Below are 13,081 nucleotides of genomic sequence, written 5' to 3'. Positions count from 1 at the left end.
AGATTAAACTTTCCAAAATTTGGTTTTCATAATAAATACATTTAACACAAACTACAACACAAAGTATGAGCCAAATATCATATCAAACAAAACACCTCATTTGTATAAGTTATTACATACACGCTGTACAACACAGAGGTGTATAGAAAACTAGAGTCACAGGTCTGTATATAGTCATAGGTCTGTATGGACCGAGTGTTTATTATTTTGTTAATGTTAATAAAATAATACAAAGTAAATAATAAAAGCGAATATTTATTTACAACATACGCCAACGCCCTCAGTCTAATGTGGGAGGAGCCACAGATGGGGTCACGTGTCTCGCGTGTAACTGACTGAGCCGGGCTGGACTGACGACGCGAGACTGGGCGAGTCTCTGCTGCTGTGATCGTGTTTGTGTTGTTTTGTCGCTTTTTATTCGTTTTCTAAATCTTTGAGATGCTCGGCGTGTCCCAAGGATCCCCGCGAGGCCGCCTGCTCGAGCTGCCCGTCCTGTCCAGGTGATTATCAGTCGCCATTGCTCACTCAGCTTCTTGTACGAATTTTCCAGTTCCACCTTAAATGATGCAGCAGTTCCATTCTGGAGCGCCTCAGGCGCCAGAATGTAACTGCTGCACCATTTAAGGTGGAACGGAGAATTCAAAAAGAAGCTGGCGAATACAGAGCTGACTTTATCCTCGTTGTTTATATGCACTCTCCACCTGTCAGTGAGGACTGACTCTAATCACTTCTGTATTTGGTTGTTGTCATTCAGCCTGGTTTAAGCTAGAAGACTAGAAGACCCCCCTCTCTACCCACTTCATTGCTCCAAGATGTTTGACACCAGAGGGATTCCCTTCGTGCTGCTGGACCTCGCCTGCCTCCTGCTCGGTATGTACTTGGATTATATTGTGTTCTTGCACCGTTTGCTGCTATTGTTTTTTGTTATTTTTTATTATTTTTTAAAGATGCATGGGAGTGCCCCCCTCATACTGATGGGGCTCATGCTGTACTGTCCTAATTCTGTAGATCAGGTACCAGTGACCATTCTAATTCATACAGGTTTGACCCCAAACCCTCCAAACATAACAAAAGAAGACTGACTGATTGTGGCTGCATTTTAACCAGCAAAACCAGCTATTCTTTAGGACGTAGACTGCATCTTATAGTGAAAACATAGTCCAGCCAATATATGTAGTATTTTTCATTATGAATCTGTTGTAGGATTGTTATACCATTAATTAACTTATTTCTAGACATTTCTCACCTGTTTTAAGCATTTTCTCCAATAAAAGTGGCATTAGAAGATTACTTCAAGCATTATTTCTTGGAGATGATCTGCCACTGAAGATTCTTTCGGTAGATAAAATTACTTAAAACAAACAAAAATGGGTAAAAACAGGTTGAATAACTGTAATATTTATAAAACTATTTTATAATGAGAAATATTAGATATATTGGCTGGATTTAAGATGTTGCAGTTTAAGATTATCACAAGGGTTGCGGCTGATATAACATAGTAAGAGTATCACAATATTTAAAAAAATAATGTAGGTCCGAATATCAGTGCTTTATTATTTGTTACTTTTTCATCATTTATTAAGCTCATTTGTAGGTTGTCTGCTTAATATGTAAATTGAGGAGAATGTTAATTTTATTTGCTTCATAATTCTGTTTTGCTTTAGTAAAAACGGTGTAACTATAGAATCGTATCATGGCTCTAATATCGTGATAATATCATACCGTGGGGACTGTAGTGATTCCCGCCCCAGGCTCCCACTTATGTATTGTCATTGCAGGAGCATTACTGTAATCATAAACAGTCCAGAACCAGCAGACTCTGAGCACGCGTCTGTCTGTTTCACTGGTGCCTTTACTTATGCACACAAGGAGATGATTCCAGTACACAGAGCTTCCCACAGTCTGCATCATTGGCTCTGTGCAGCTATGATATTATAAAAACACCAGCTTTATCTGGATTAACTGCTGCAGGCTTGATAACACCAAGGAGAATTCCACCACCTTTTTAAAATTTCATGAGATGAGATGTTCTCTGAGTTTTATATGGAATGTTGATGATGGGAAAATAGAGGAAAATCTGAAAAATAAGTTTCCTTTGGGGACTGTTTGGCCTCACAACACCCTGCATGTATCCCTCCACCATGAATGGACTGAAAAACTTTTTAGGCCAAAATCCTAGGCAGTGTATTTGTAACTGTTTCATGTACTAACTTTCTGTGACTTCCCTAGAACTCACACCAAACCACTCTGAATGCCTCTGTTTACTTCTAAAGTATGCAGAAATTCTGAAAAAAATGGAGAAGTTGACCCTTCAAAAAAGAAGGCATGTGGAGACAGTTGGGGACATTTATGTGAGGTTGTTTTCCTTCAGCAACCTGTAAATGTTCAGAATAGTGGCGTGAGGAGCCGTGTGATGAGAGAGCAGTTGTAATTGAGTCATATATTCTTATTAAGGAGCGTCTAATTTTATTCACTCATTATTCATTGTCAGCCAAAATCTTTTTTAATCCGGTGATGAGAAGGCTGGTGATTTAAACGAAGACTGATAGGAGGATATGGTAATGTTTAACTGGCTGTGATTGATTAATTGATTTATTAATTGGCTTAAAAGTCAATGTGGTAGTGTTAGCCAGCTGGCTAATTTGCGACTGAAGCACTTTTACACCTCGATATCATCCTTCTGACAACAAACGATTTGCAGTGCTAATAATGTGTAAAGCCATTAATAATGTGTGAAGAACATCATGATGCAAAGAACCAAAGGATTCTTTGAATGTTCATGGTTCTATATGGAACCATTTTATTTACTAAAGAACCCCCAAAGCACCATCTTCTTAAGAGTGTAATTCATCTAATCAGTCCTTCATTAAAGTAAATCAGGTGCTGCTAATAGAATTTAACAAATCCATGCGATGGCTGGAGCAGCAAGAAGTCAGGAACAAAACCTGACCTACATATCAACATATTTCAGGAGACTCACTTTCAGTTTCTCACAGAAATCTGCAGACACACCTCCAAAGTTCAGTCTTAGAAGTTAGTTGATCATTTTCTGAAGTAATCAAACACATTCAGTGATGTTGAGGTCCACCTGGGTGGTCAGTCCATTGTTCAGCTTCTTTGTTTGATGTGTCCGTCTCCTTTTCTCAGTGAGGCTTCTTGACAGCTACACATCCTTTCAGACCCATAGCGCTGAGTTGTCTTCTCACAGTGGAAGGATGGACAGAAACACCTGTGGATGTTTTCAGATCTGAAGCAGCTTGATTTTCTCCTCTCTCTCAAAGATGAAAGCTTTAAGTGCTGTTTATCTGATGGGGACAGTTTTGGTTTCTACTAGGTCTTCCAGGTGGTTGTTAGGAGTCCCATTGTCTCTGTAGCTTTTAATTAGTTTTTGAGCTTCAGTTTTGGAAACTCCTGTTTTTCCCTTTGATTTTCTCCTTCCTTATGAAAGTGGGCTATGTTATATCCAATCTTCTCACAAATATGTCATATGGTCTTTATAGATGCTCATGAGAGAGAAATTTGCTTTTGAGATTGGAAGGATGGAACAGTTGAAATGTCAGTGAGTGCACAAAATAAAGTATATGATATTATATTGATATGGTTGATGTTATGTTGGAGACTTTTTTGTATGTATTTAATAGTTGTTTTGGTTAGTAATATGCATTCCAGCAAATTTTGAAAATTTGAGATAATCAACTTTGGACAACATTAATGTAGACTTACATTTCATGGTGTTGCACATGAAATTTAATCTAATTTAACCTCATGCAGAAGAATGCATCTGAAAATGTGTCATGATTCAAAAACATATGCTGACGATGTGCCGACATGTTAGTTTGTCAGAGAAATATTGTTTGCTGTTTCTGGACCCAGTTAACATCAGCAAGAGTAGTCAGCCTAGTTAGTGATGAAGATATTTTTTCCAAAATATTCATGTCTTGTTTAAATATCCGAGTAAACAATTAATTACTTTTTCCAGGTGAAAAGTATGTATTTGTAGCTTTTCATAACCTAATGTTTTAAAAGAACAATAACATAAAAAGCCTGGAGACGAGACGGGGTGTGTGGAGTCAATACAACTTTCAATGGATTATGATACAATTATGTTCCCTGACTAAAGGTACTGAGATGAACCCCTGAGGGCCCCACCCCAGTGACAAGAGGGGTACAGCCTCAGTGACAGTTTAGTATCTTTATTCCTGAGAGTGTGCTGCACTGTCAGTATCTTTACAAAAAGCACTGATCACAGAGAGAGAGAAGTTATTTAGTGGTAAATAGGAAAGTTGAGCTACTTATAATTGCTCTTATAAATCAATTGATTGATGGATTTATAAGTCGTTCAGTAGGAAATTAATAATTCTGCATTATTCATTGGCTCGTCTTTCTGAATGTGCAGTGTAAAGTGGTTTTCCCGGATGCTGACTGAACTCGATTTATATGATTATATGATTATCGATTATTTTTTGTGTATACAGTTTACATGTAATTTAGCCCAGCAGACTTGTCTTGATTAGAGTTTAAGGCCTGGTCTTGGTCTATCGCGTTCTGTGAATGGGAATCCTCTGTGAAAACCAGCCTGAGAGTCAGAGTATGTGGAAAGAGCCAAGCTATTAATCTGCTCATTGAGCTCACAATGGGTCATACAACACACGACGACACACATGATCTCCTCATTCACAGAGAAGCAGCAGACTGGCACAGCTCCATACGCCTGCTCTCAGCGCCACAGACACACCAACACTGTTCTTCTTCCAGCCAGAGGCACCACGCTGTAGAATAAAGCCTGTGTGTCTGTGCTACATGTGTCACTTCTAAGTCTATACAACCAAATCCAATTTAGATACTGAGATTTAAGGTAAAAGTAGGTTTGGGTCAAAAAAAAATATCTCAGCAATGAGTTTGTTTTTTGCTGGTAAAAATGCTGTATAGCATCAGAATAAATGGGAATAAATATAAATACAGTAAAATGTAACAAGAATTTCCTATTTTGATCAAAAGTCATTGATATGAGCTAGTTTGAAGAACAAATTTGTTTCCACATTTCTCTTCCAACCATCACATGGATTTGTTAAACTCCATCAGAAGCACCTGATTTAACATAATGCAGTATTGATTAGAAAAAGCAGTTCATAATGCCATGTAATAGTGGCATTAAGCAGCTGAGCTCTCTGAGCAGTAATAACAGCCTGAGGCTTCATAGTTTACAGACGAACAGCCATGTTAGACTTTAACCTGTCTGATCCTGTGAGTGTGATGTGGTACAACTACAGGCTACAGTCAGATAACACACTGATCATACACACACACACACACACACACACACACACACACACACACACACACACACACACATAATTATACTCTGCTACTGCTGAGAGAGAAGAGTGTGGCATTGCTGAGGTCGTTTTTATCGACCGGGTGCAGAAAAGCAGCATGATAAGAGTCTCCTCAAATAAAATTACTGTTAGTCTTTATCTGTGTGATAAGGACGCTGAGTCTGAGTGCAGATTGGAGGGTATTTGTTATATACTTTGCTTGTCAAAGGTTTGGGGACACCTGTTCATGTTTTCTTTGTTGCCAGTCACATTTGAAAGGAACAGGACTATAGTGTAGGACTTTTAAAGGGGAACTCAATTTTTTTAATTCCTGCATTATTAAACAGTTAAAATGTAAACAGAGTCATTCAGAGTGGTTTGGTGTGAAATACTCCATTCTAGAGAAACTTACTGAGTCAGAATTGTTCACAGTGGTGGTGACAGGAACCAGACGTCCGCCTCTAAAAGCTCCCTCACAGATTGATATTACATGAAATGGTTATGACTGCCTGATGACACTGTTTTACGATAGTTTTTGGAAGATTTTGGTCTTTCGTGGTGGAGGGATACATGCAGGGTGTTGTGAAGCAAAATAGTGTCCAAAGAAATCTTACATTTTCATGGTTTTTGACTACTTTTCCCATCATCACCATCCCATATAAAACTCAGAAGACACGTGTAGGTTTACTGGTTTTGGATAGTAAATAAAATGGCTGTATTTGTGTTGTAGTCATGGTGACCCCGGTTCCTATCATCACCACTGTAAATAAATGAGTTGCGATATTTCTGTAGGCATTTTGCGTCACACCACTCTGAATGTCTTTGTTGACATTTCAGTGATCAAATTATTTGGACATTTTGAAATATTAGTGGAGTTTCACTTTAAGTATTCAGATCTTAGATATTTACAAGGGTTATGTTCTGATCTTTTTAAACCCAAGGCATTTATTAGGGCTGGGCAATATGATGGTATATGAGTTCATTTGCAAAAACAGAGATCTCCATTCTAATGAATTTTCACAAATCATGTTTCTTCTATTGTGCATTCCAGGTAATATCAACCAAACTACTATTGGATTGTTTTGGTTAAGTAAAAATAACTCAGCAAAATACCGATTTAAATGTAGTTTTTTTTTAGATGACTCCAGTGGTCATTTCACGTTTCACGAGTTAAACAAAGTCGTTTCATGGATACAAGTTTCTTTTAAGTGCAATATTTAACGTTCTTTAACATAAAACAAGCAGGTAACGAGCTGACAACTGCAACACAAACAGTCCATTAATGGTCGATAATAAACATCTATAAGATCAAACCTCTGAAAAGGCTGAATCTCAAATGGCTCACTGCTCCCTATATAGTGCACTATGTGAGTTATGAAATTTTGGCTTTTGCACCCAAATATCACACTTTATGTCCAGTATGAATTGTGCTCACATGGCTGAATCCAGAGTGTACAGTTTCTGAACACATTGTGGATATGGTCAGTACTTGTAGACATTAATTAGACCAACTGCATGTTTCACTATAAAGAGAGCAAAATTAGTCATATTTAACTGGATTTAGTGCTGAATATTAAATAAAAATAGTAGTATATAGTATTTTTTCAAATGTAGCACTGCTCGTTCTTATATCTCTGTTCTAACTTATCAGATGTCTAAAAAAAATGAATATTGTGTCATATGTATCATGTAAATTTCTTGAAGTGTTACAATATTATATTTTTGCCATTTCACCCACGAGTATATGTATATAGCTTACTGTTTTATTTTAAATACTTTATTATGGTGATTAATCATGAAGAACATGCATCGAGTGTTTTTATTAGCATCGTTGTTGACTCTCAGCTCGTCCTTGACATCGTTTTAGCAGCTTCTGTTTCGGGGCTTTAAGTGCGGTTTATCTGAGCAGCTCAGGATTGTGGGTGAAGTACAAACATGATATCAGTGTCTCACATTGCGCTCACTCACTCTCGATGATGTCACTCTGGAGGGAAGATGATCAGCAGCATGTGTCACTTCTGTTCCACTGCAGCGTTCTTACTAAGCAGAGTTTGTTATTCTAAACACACAAACAGCCTGAGGAACATCAGCAGGAGACTCTGCTGACCAACAGCGCCATATTGAGGTTGTTAACCCTTTCTTAACCCTTCTCTTTCCATCCACAGCTGGCCTTCCTCTGGCGGCCTTTAACCTGGGTAAAATAAAGCCATATCAGAGGGGCTTTTTCTGTAACGATGAGAGCATCAGTTACCCCTTTAACTCCAGCACCGTCACCTCCACTGTGCTCTACAGTGTGGGCTTCACACTGCCCATCTGCAGTGTAAGTAAAAGCGACCGCAGCTCTTTAAGTGTCCTACACGTCCAGGATGTCCACTCAGGGCCAGTGCAGTATTTACTGGAACATAACAGCGCCCATACGCTGCCATTTAAACAATAATAATCGCTGCTTTCAATATTATAGAAGACTTTCATTGTGATTAAATGTGTAAAATGAGTCTAATATGATGAGAGTCTTCGACTGCAGACTTCAGATCATTTGTAGAAAAAATATACATGATTCTAAAATGAGATAGAAGGCTGTATAACATAAAATGAGAAAAGTAACATCTAGAATTAATTATTTATGAAACTCTAGAATAATTAGTAAAATTATAATAATATTTTATGAAATATATAATTAATAGTAATACTAATAAGAAGAAGAACATTTATCTGGAGTTAAGTTATAATAAAATAAATATTTGGAATTAAGTTATTGGAAATTTGATTGAACTATTATAACATTCAACAATAATACAATTATCATAATGTTATAAAACTATTATATTAATTATAGTAAGATGAAGAAGAAGAGAAAGAAGAATATGTATCTGGAATTATTGGAAATATAATTTCCAATATAATGAGTTAATATAAAAATAATCAAGAAGTTATAGTGTAAGTAATGAATGAAGATCTGATAAATCTGAAATTAATTTATTAAACGTATTTGTATCTGGAGTTATATTTAAAAAATTAGATTCAGAATTAAGTTACACTAAAAGTAATCTGGAATGATTTTTAAAATAAAATTAATATCCAGAATAGATGTATATAATATACAGAACCAAATTATAATAAAATTAACATCAGGAATAAAGGTCCAGTAAGAGTTTAATCCACAATTAATTTATGTAAATAAAAAATAATATCTGAAATGCATTCATTTAAAAATAATGTTTGTAACAAACTTTTTATAAAGAATACACAGGATGAAGTTCCAATTAAAATATATGTTTGGAATTAATTTCTTTTTAAAAAATCTGGAATGAACTTAAAAATATCTTGACATTAATTTATTTAAAAAAGATATCTGGAATTACTTTATAAAAAAAATAAAAATAATATCTGCAGTGAAGTTCTACTAATATTAATGTCAAATATCAAATATTATAAAAAAAGTTATCTGGAATGGATGTTGTGGCAGAGAAGTTGACCTAATTTGTGTCTAACTTTAACTTTGCATAAATTTGTGTACATTTTAAAGTTGATAAAGCAGCTGTTGTGTGAATGACATCACTGGGAGTGATCAAACCCAGCTGGGCGCTAAAACATTCAGCCTCTGGTCCAACCAGCAAGACTATGAATACTTCTCTCTCTGAGTGGACTCCCTGGACGTCTCACTGCGCATTACTTTAACTTGCAAAACAGGATGCAAAAGCTGAACAGTAGAGGATGTCCACTCAGATCACTTCTGCAAGTGATTAATATCTCATATCTTTATATCTCATATCTTAAAAGAATAGCTCAGCCAAAAATCTAATTTACTTCGATCAGCCAAGACGTGTGTGGTCCACAGTTTGCTTCTTTAGTTTCAGCACTGGAGCCACAAGGCTAATGTAGTTTAGTGAATGTATGACCTGTAAACACTGAACAGCTGAAAACAGTGGTAGTGATCTCTAATTTTTTGCTGATTATGTTGTTTGTGTTACTGTATGACACACTGTTATCACATGGGCTGAAGTTTATTTGGATAGATAAAGACAACTGAAGCATGAATTTGATCTGTACTGTAGTCCATATTTATGGATAACAGTATCAGAAAGTAGAAATTAGAGATTACTTAAAGGGCCCATATCAAGGAAACCCACGTTCTCATCACTGTATTGTATATACATTGTTAAAATTTCAAAATGCCCATTCACTCCCCAGTCCATATCCTAGGGTTTCAGTCACGTGATTTTTTTTTTATTGTGGCCGCCATATTTGAGACCGAATTTCTGGCTTCGCTGCTTGGCACGAACATAACTAAAGGGTGAAAGATGGCTGAAATTACTCATCTTACTTTGGAAGAAAAAAAACGTTACCTCGAGAAAGTCAGTAAAATTGGCTACGATCCTTATACAGTTTCCCCCCAAACTCCTGGTCCCACTTAAACTGGCAGATGGTGTTACATAAGAGGAGAAAACACTCTTTGTCATCATAGGAGGGTAAGGCGACATCAGCTAATTAACACAGATGTGAACAATGCTAGCCTTTAGATAGCATTTGCTAATGTTAACAGCTGAGAGATAAACAGTTGTCCCCTTAACGGAGCTGCAAACAGCCAGGTATAACTTTGCTTCTCTGTTTCTGGAGATTTAAATGATGCTTAATTTGAGAAACATAAACATTAAATATAAGACTGAATTTCGTGGGTCGGAAAACTACGTTGTGTTTCGATAGACGTGATTTTGCTAGTGCAGTTAGTGCAGAGCTCCCCAGCTCCAGTCCTGCAACCCCTGCACTACATAATTGTGGTTTGCCTGGTTAAAATATCTTATATTATTAGCTAATTAATCCCGTCGTCAGGATACAGTGCAGGGGCACCAAACCTGGAGTTTCGAAATCACTGAATTAAAGGTCTGTGCAGTCTCTCGTCATTCTCGGCTTCTGTTATGTCTTGCAAGTGAGTCATTCACAAAGCACAGCATACTAAAGGCATCATGCTAGTACAGTCGCTCCCTGATTCGGTCCTCAAAATGGCAGCGCCAATACAGTGTGACTTCATGCGAAACGTGAGAATATGAAAACTAAGTCTGTTCATTAGTTTTGTAAAAAAACAAAAAAACAAACATTTGTCCACCTGTTCAGCATACAGCAGTTTAGCCCCACCCACTCACACTGAAGTTATAAGGAGTGTTTCAGACTGCTTTTTAAATGAGGGCAGCCAATCAGAACAGAGCACGTTTACATAAATCACAAAGGATAAAGAGAGGCTGGAAAATGAGTATACAAAAATGAATTGGTACATAAAACCACACAACCGTCTGCTAAGAAAATGTGGTATATGGGCCCTTTAAGAACTCGATTTTCTTCATGCTGTTTGCACAGTGCTAATTAGTTAGCATTAGCTACATTAGCCTCATAGCTCTGGTGCTAAAATTAAAGATGCCAAACTTGTTTTGACTAATCGATTACAGTTGAGAGAAGGGGAAAACTGTACAAATTTGTGTTTTTCTGCTGGACTGTCACTTTAATTTCTCTCTAAATATTAAGCGGAGCCGCTGGTGACGACATGCAGCTTATTTCTAATGATTATTTCTGATTGTGGTGCCTAATGGGGCAATTTGGTTTTCATCATCTTCGAAAGTTTCAGAACATCCTCAGCAAGTTTACAGAAGAGTGATCGCCTTGAGAACCTCAGAATGTCAAAAAGATGGAGGATCCTGTTTATTTAATGCAGTTTGTGAATATATATTTGCACCCAGCTCTTAAATGTAGTTCCGCATTCAGATTGAAAAACTGAGTTTCGGGTTTGGTGAAGTGAAGGGTTTGTTTCTGAATGTCTGGACAGAGCGTCAGAGATAAAAGTGGGTAGATAATATCTTCTGGAGAACAGATGGATTGCTTTGTCTGCGTGTGCAGAGAGTGGCTCCAAAAATAGCAGGAATATTTTCCTGGAACGCCTCCGTGCCCTGATTCACCAGCGCTAATATAGATTCCAGTAGCAGCTCCTCCGAGGAAGAAGGGACAAGGCGTTCTGTATGTGTGTGTCTGTTAGGGCCTGACCGATACATCAGTTCGCTGATCAAATCAAGATTTCACAGATTTATCAGTATCAGTGAAAATACTGCTGGTCAAACACTGTTATTTGTTGTTTCAAAGGGCCCATATCATGAAAAACGCAATTTTTCTCACTTTTTTGTAAAAAAAAAAAAAGTTTAATGTAGTATGTAAACTTGGTTAAAGTTTCAAAACAAACAGCTGCTGTTGTGAATGATTTGATTTTGTGATATCACCAATACCCTCACATTTACATGTATCATATATAGATTATTATAGATACATATATTACATATAGCCGATTCAGCTCGCAGCGGTTTAGCCCCACCTGCTGAAGTTATAGAGCGTTTCAGCCTGGACTCATTTTGAATAAGGCAGCCAGTCAGAACGGAGCTCATTTGCATGTCTTAAATTCACAGTAACAAAAACAGCCTGTTTAGTTCTAAGGGATAAGTAGGCGTTGGGAAATGGTTTTTTTTTGTACATATGATCACACATAATGGAAAAATTTAATGGAAACATTAAATGCATCTAAACGTAACCTTAGGAAGACGAGTTATAACTCATGTTGTCTAAGTCATTGCGCTAATATCATGTTATTAACGGCATAATTACAAACCAGTTTTAACCTGTTTCCCTAGTTTGACCCATCTGTAGTAGTGCAGGCTGAAGCCCACCTGCAGCTCACCGTATGTTGCTGTACAGTCCGTGATTGTAGCTCTCTCATTCAAATACAGCTGTCAAATGGTGAGAAGTTCTGTACAATACATATAAAAAAATGGTGAGAAATTCTGTACAAATATCTAATTAACAAATATCTAAATTAGCATTTAACATAGAGGGACAACACACAGAGATGTCAGATATTAAATATATATGTGTGTATATATATATATATATATATATATATATATATATATATATATATATATACATGTGTATGTGTATGTGTGTGTGTATATATATATATATATATACAGGGTGTCCCAAAAAAAATAACATTTGAGATGTGAATATCTGAGTAACTACATGTCCTAGGCAAACAAAAATAAATAGGCTTCATGTTGAACAATACAAGCTTTTTTTGTCAAAATTCGAACAAGAAATTCAGAGGGATGTAGATCTTATAACCGATTTCACAAAGCTTCACAAATATAATATCTTCCGATACTGGTGGTCGTCCAGATCCCTTTGTCCTGCACAGACAGCCTTCCTCTTTGAATTTTTTGTGCCATGTCCAAATCTGCTTTCCAGTTGGTGCATTTTTATTGAATTTTCTCGAAAATGCTTGCTGCACACTCCTGTTTGACTGTGTTCGAGCATATTCTAACACACAAAATGTCTTTTCATTCTAGTGAACGCCATTCTTCAACCTGAAAAAAAAACATTACAAAATTAAACTTGGTTAGTTTTTACACATTTTGTTACAATTTGAGATCATTTGAGGGAGAATGTTATAATGACCTCAAATATGTGTCCCCATCAACCCCACCACATAAGATGCAGCTTTTTAAAAAGAGAAAAATATCCTAAAAACTATTACTTTTGCGTTGTTAAATTTATTATTATTGTTAGTAATAATAATAATAATAATAATTTGAAAGCATTTTAGGAATTTTTAGCTATTATATGTTGATATTGGTGACACTTCTTATATCGGTCCGGCCCTAGTTTGTATGCCTGTGCATCAGTCAGTCATGTATCGTGTGTGTGTGTGTGTGTGTGTAGGTGTGGTATCAGTG

General features: G+C 36.6%; 1 protein-coding gene across 2 annotated transcripts in view; it reads left to right on the top strand.

The window, feature by feature from the left end:
* Positions 1 to 311: 311 nt before the first annotated feature.
* Positions 312 to 13,081, top strand: part of plpp1a (phospholipid phosphatase 1a) — a 43,007-nt gene continuing 30,237 nt past the window's right edge. Inside the window, exons 1-3 of one of the 2 annotated variants that reach the window (XM_036595090.1) lie at positions 312 to 500; positions 755 to 870; positions 7,481 to 7,635. In XM_036595090.1, coding sequence (XP_036450983.1) covers positions 813 to 870; positions 7,481 to 7,635 — 213 coding nt within the window. In that variant the 5' untranslated portion in view covers positions 312 to 500; positions 755 to 812. The remainder of the gene's footprint in view (positions 501 to 754; positions 871 to 7,480; positions 7,636 to 13,081) is intronic. The other variant, XM_036595091.1, reaches the window with a different exon arrangement.

The sequence above is a fragment of the Colossoma macropomum genome, unplaced genomic scaffold, assembly GCF_904425465.1.
Source record: "Colossoma macropomum unplaced genomic scaffold, Colossoma_macropomum, whole genome shotgun sequence".
Taxonomy (NCBI): Eukaryota; Metazoa; Chordata; class Actinopteri; order Characiformes; family Serrasalmidae; genus Colossoma; species Colossoma macropomum.
This window is presented reverse-complemented; position numbering and strand designations above follow the sequence as displayed.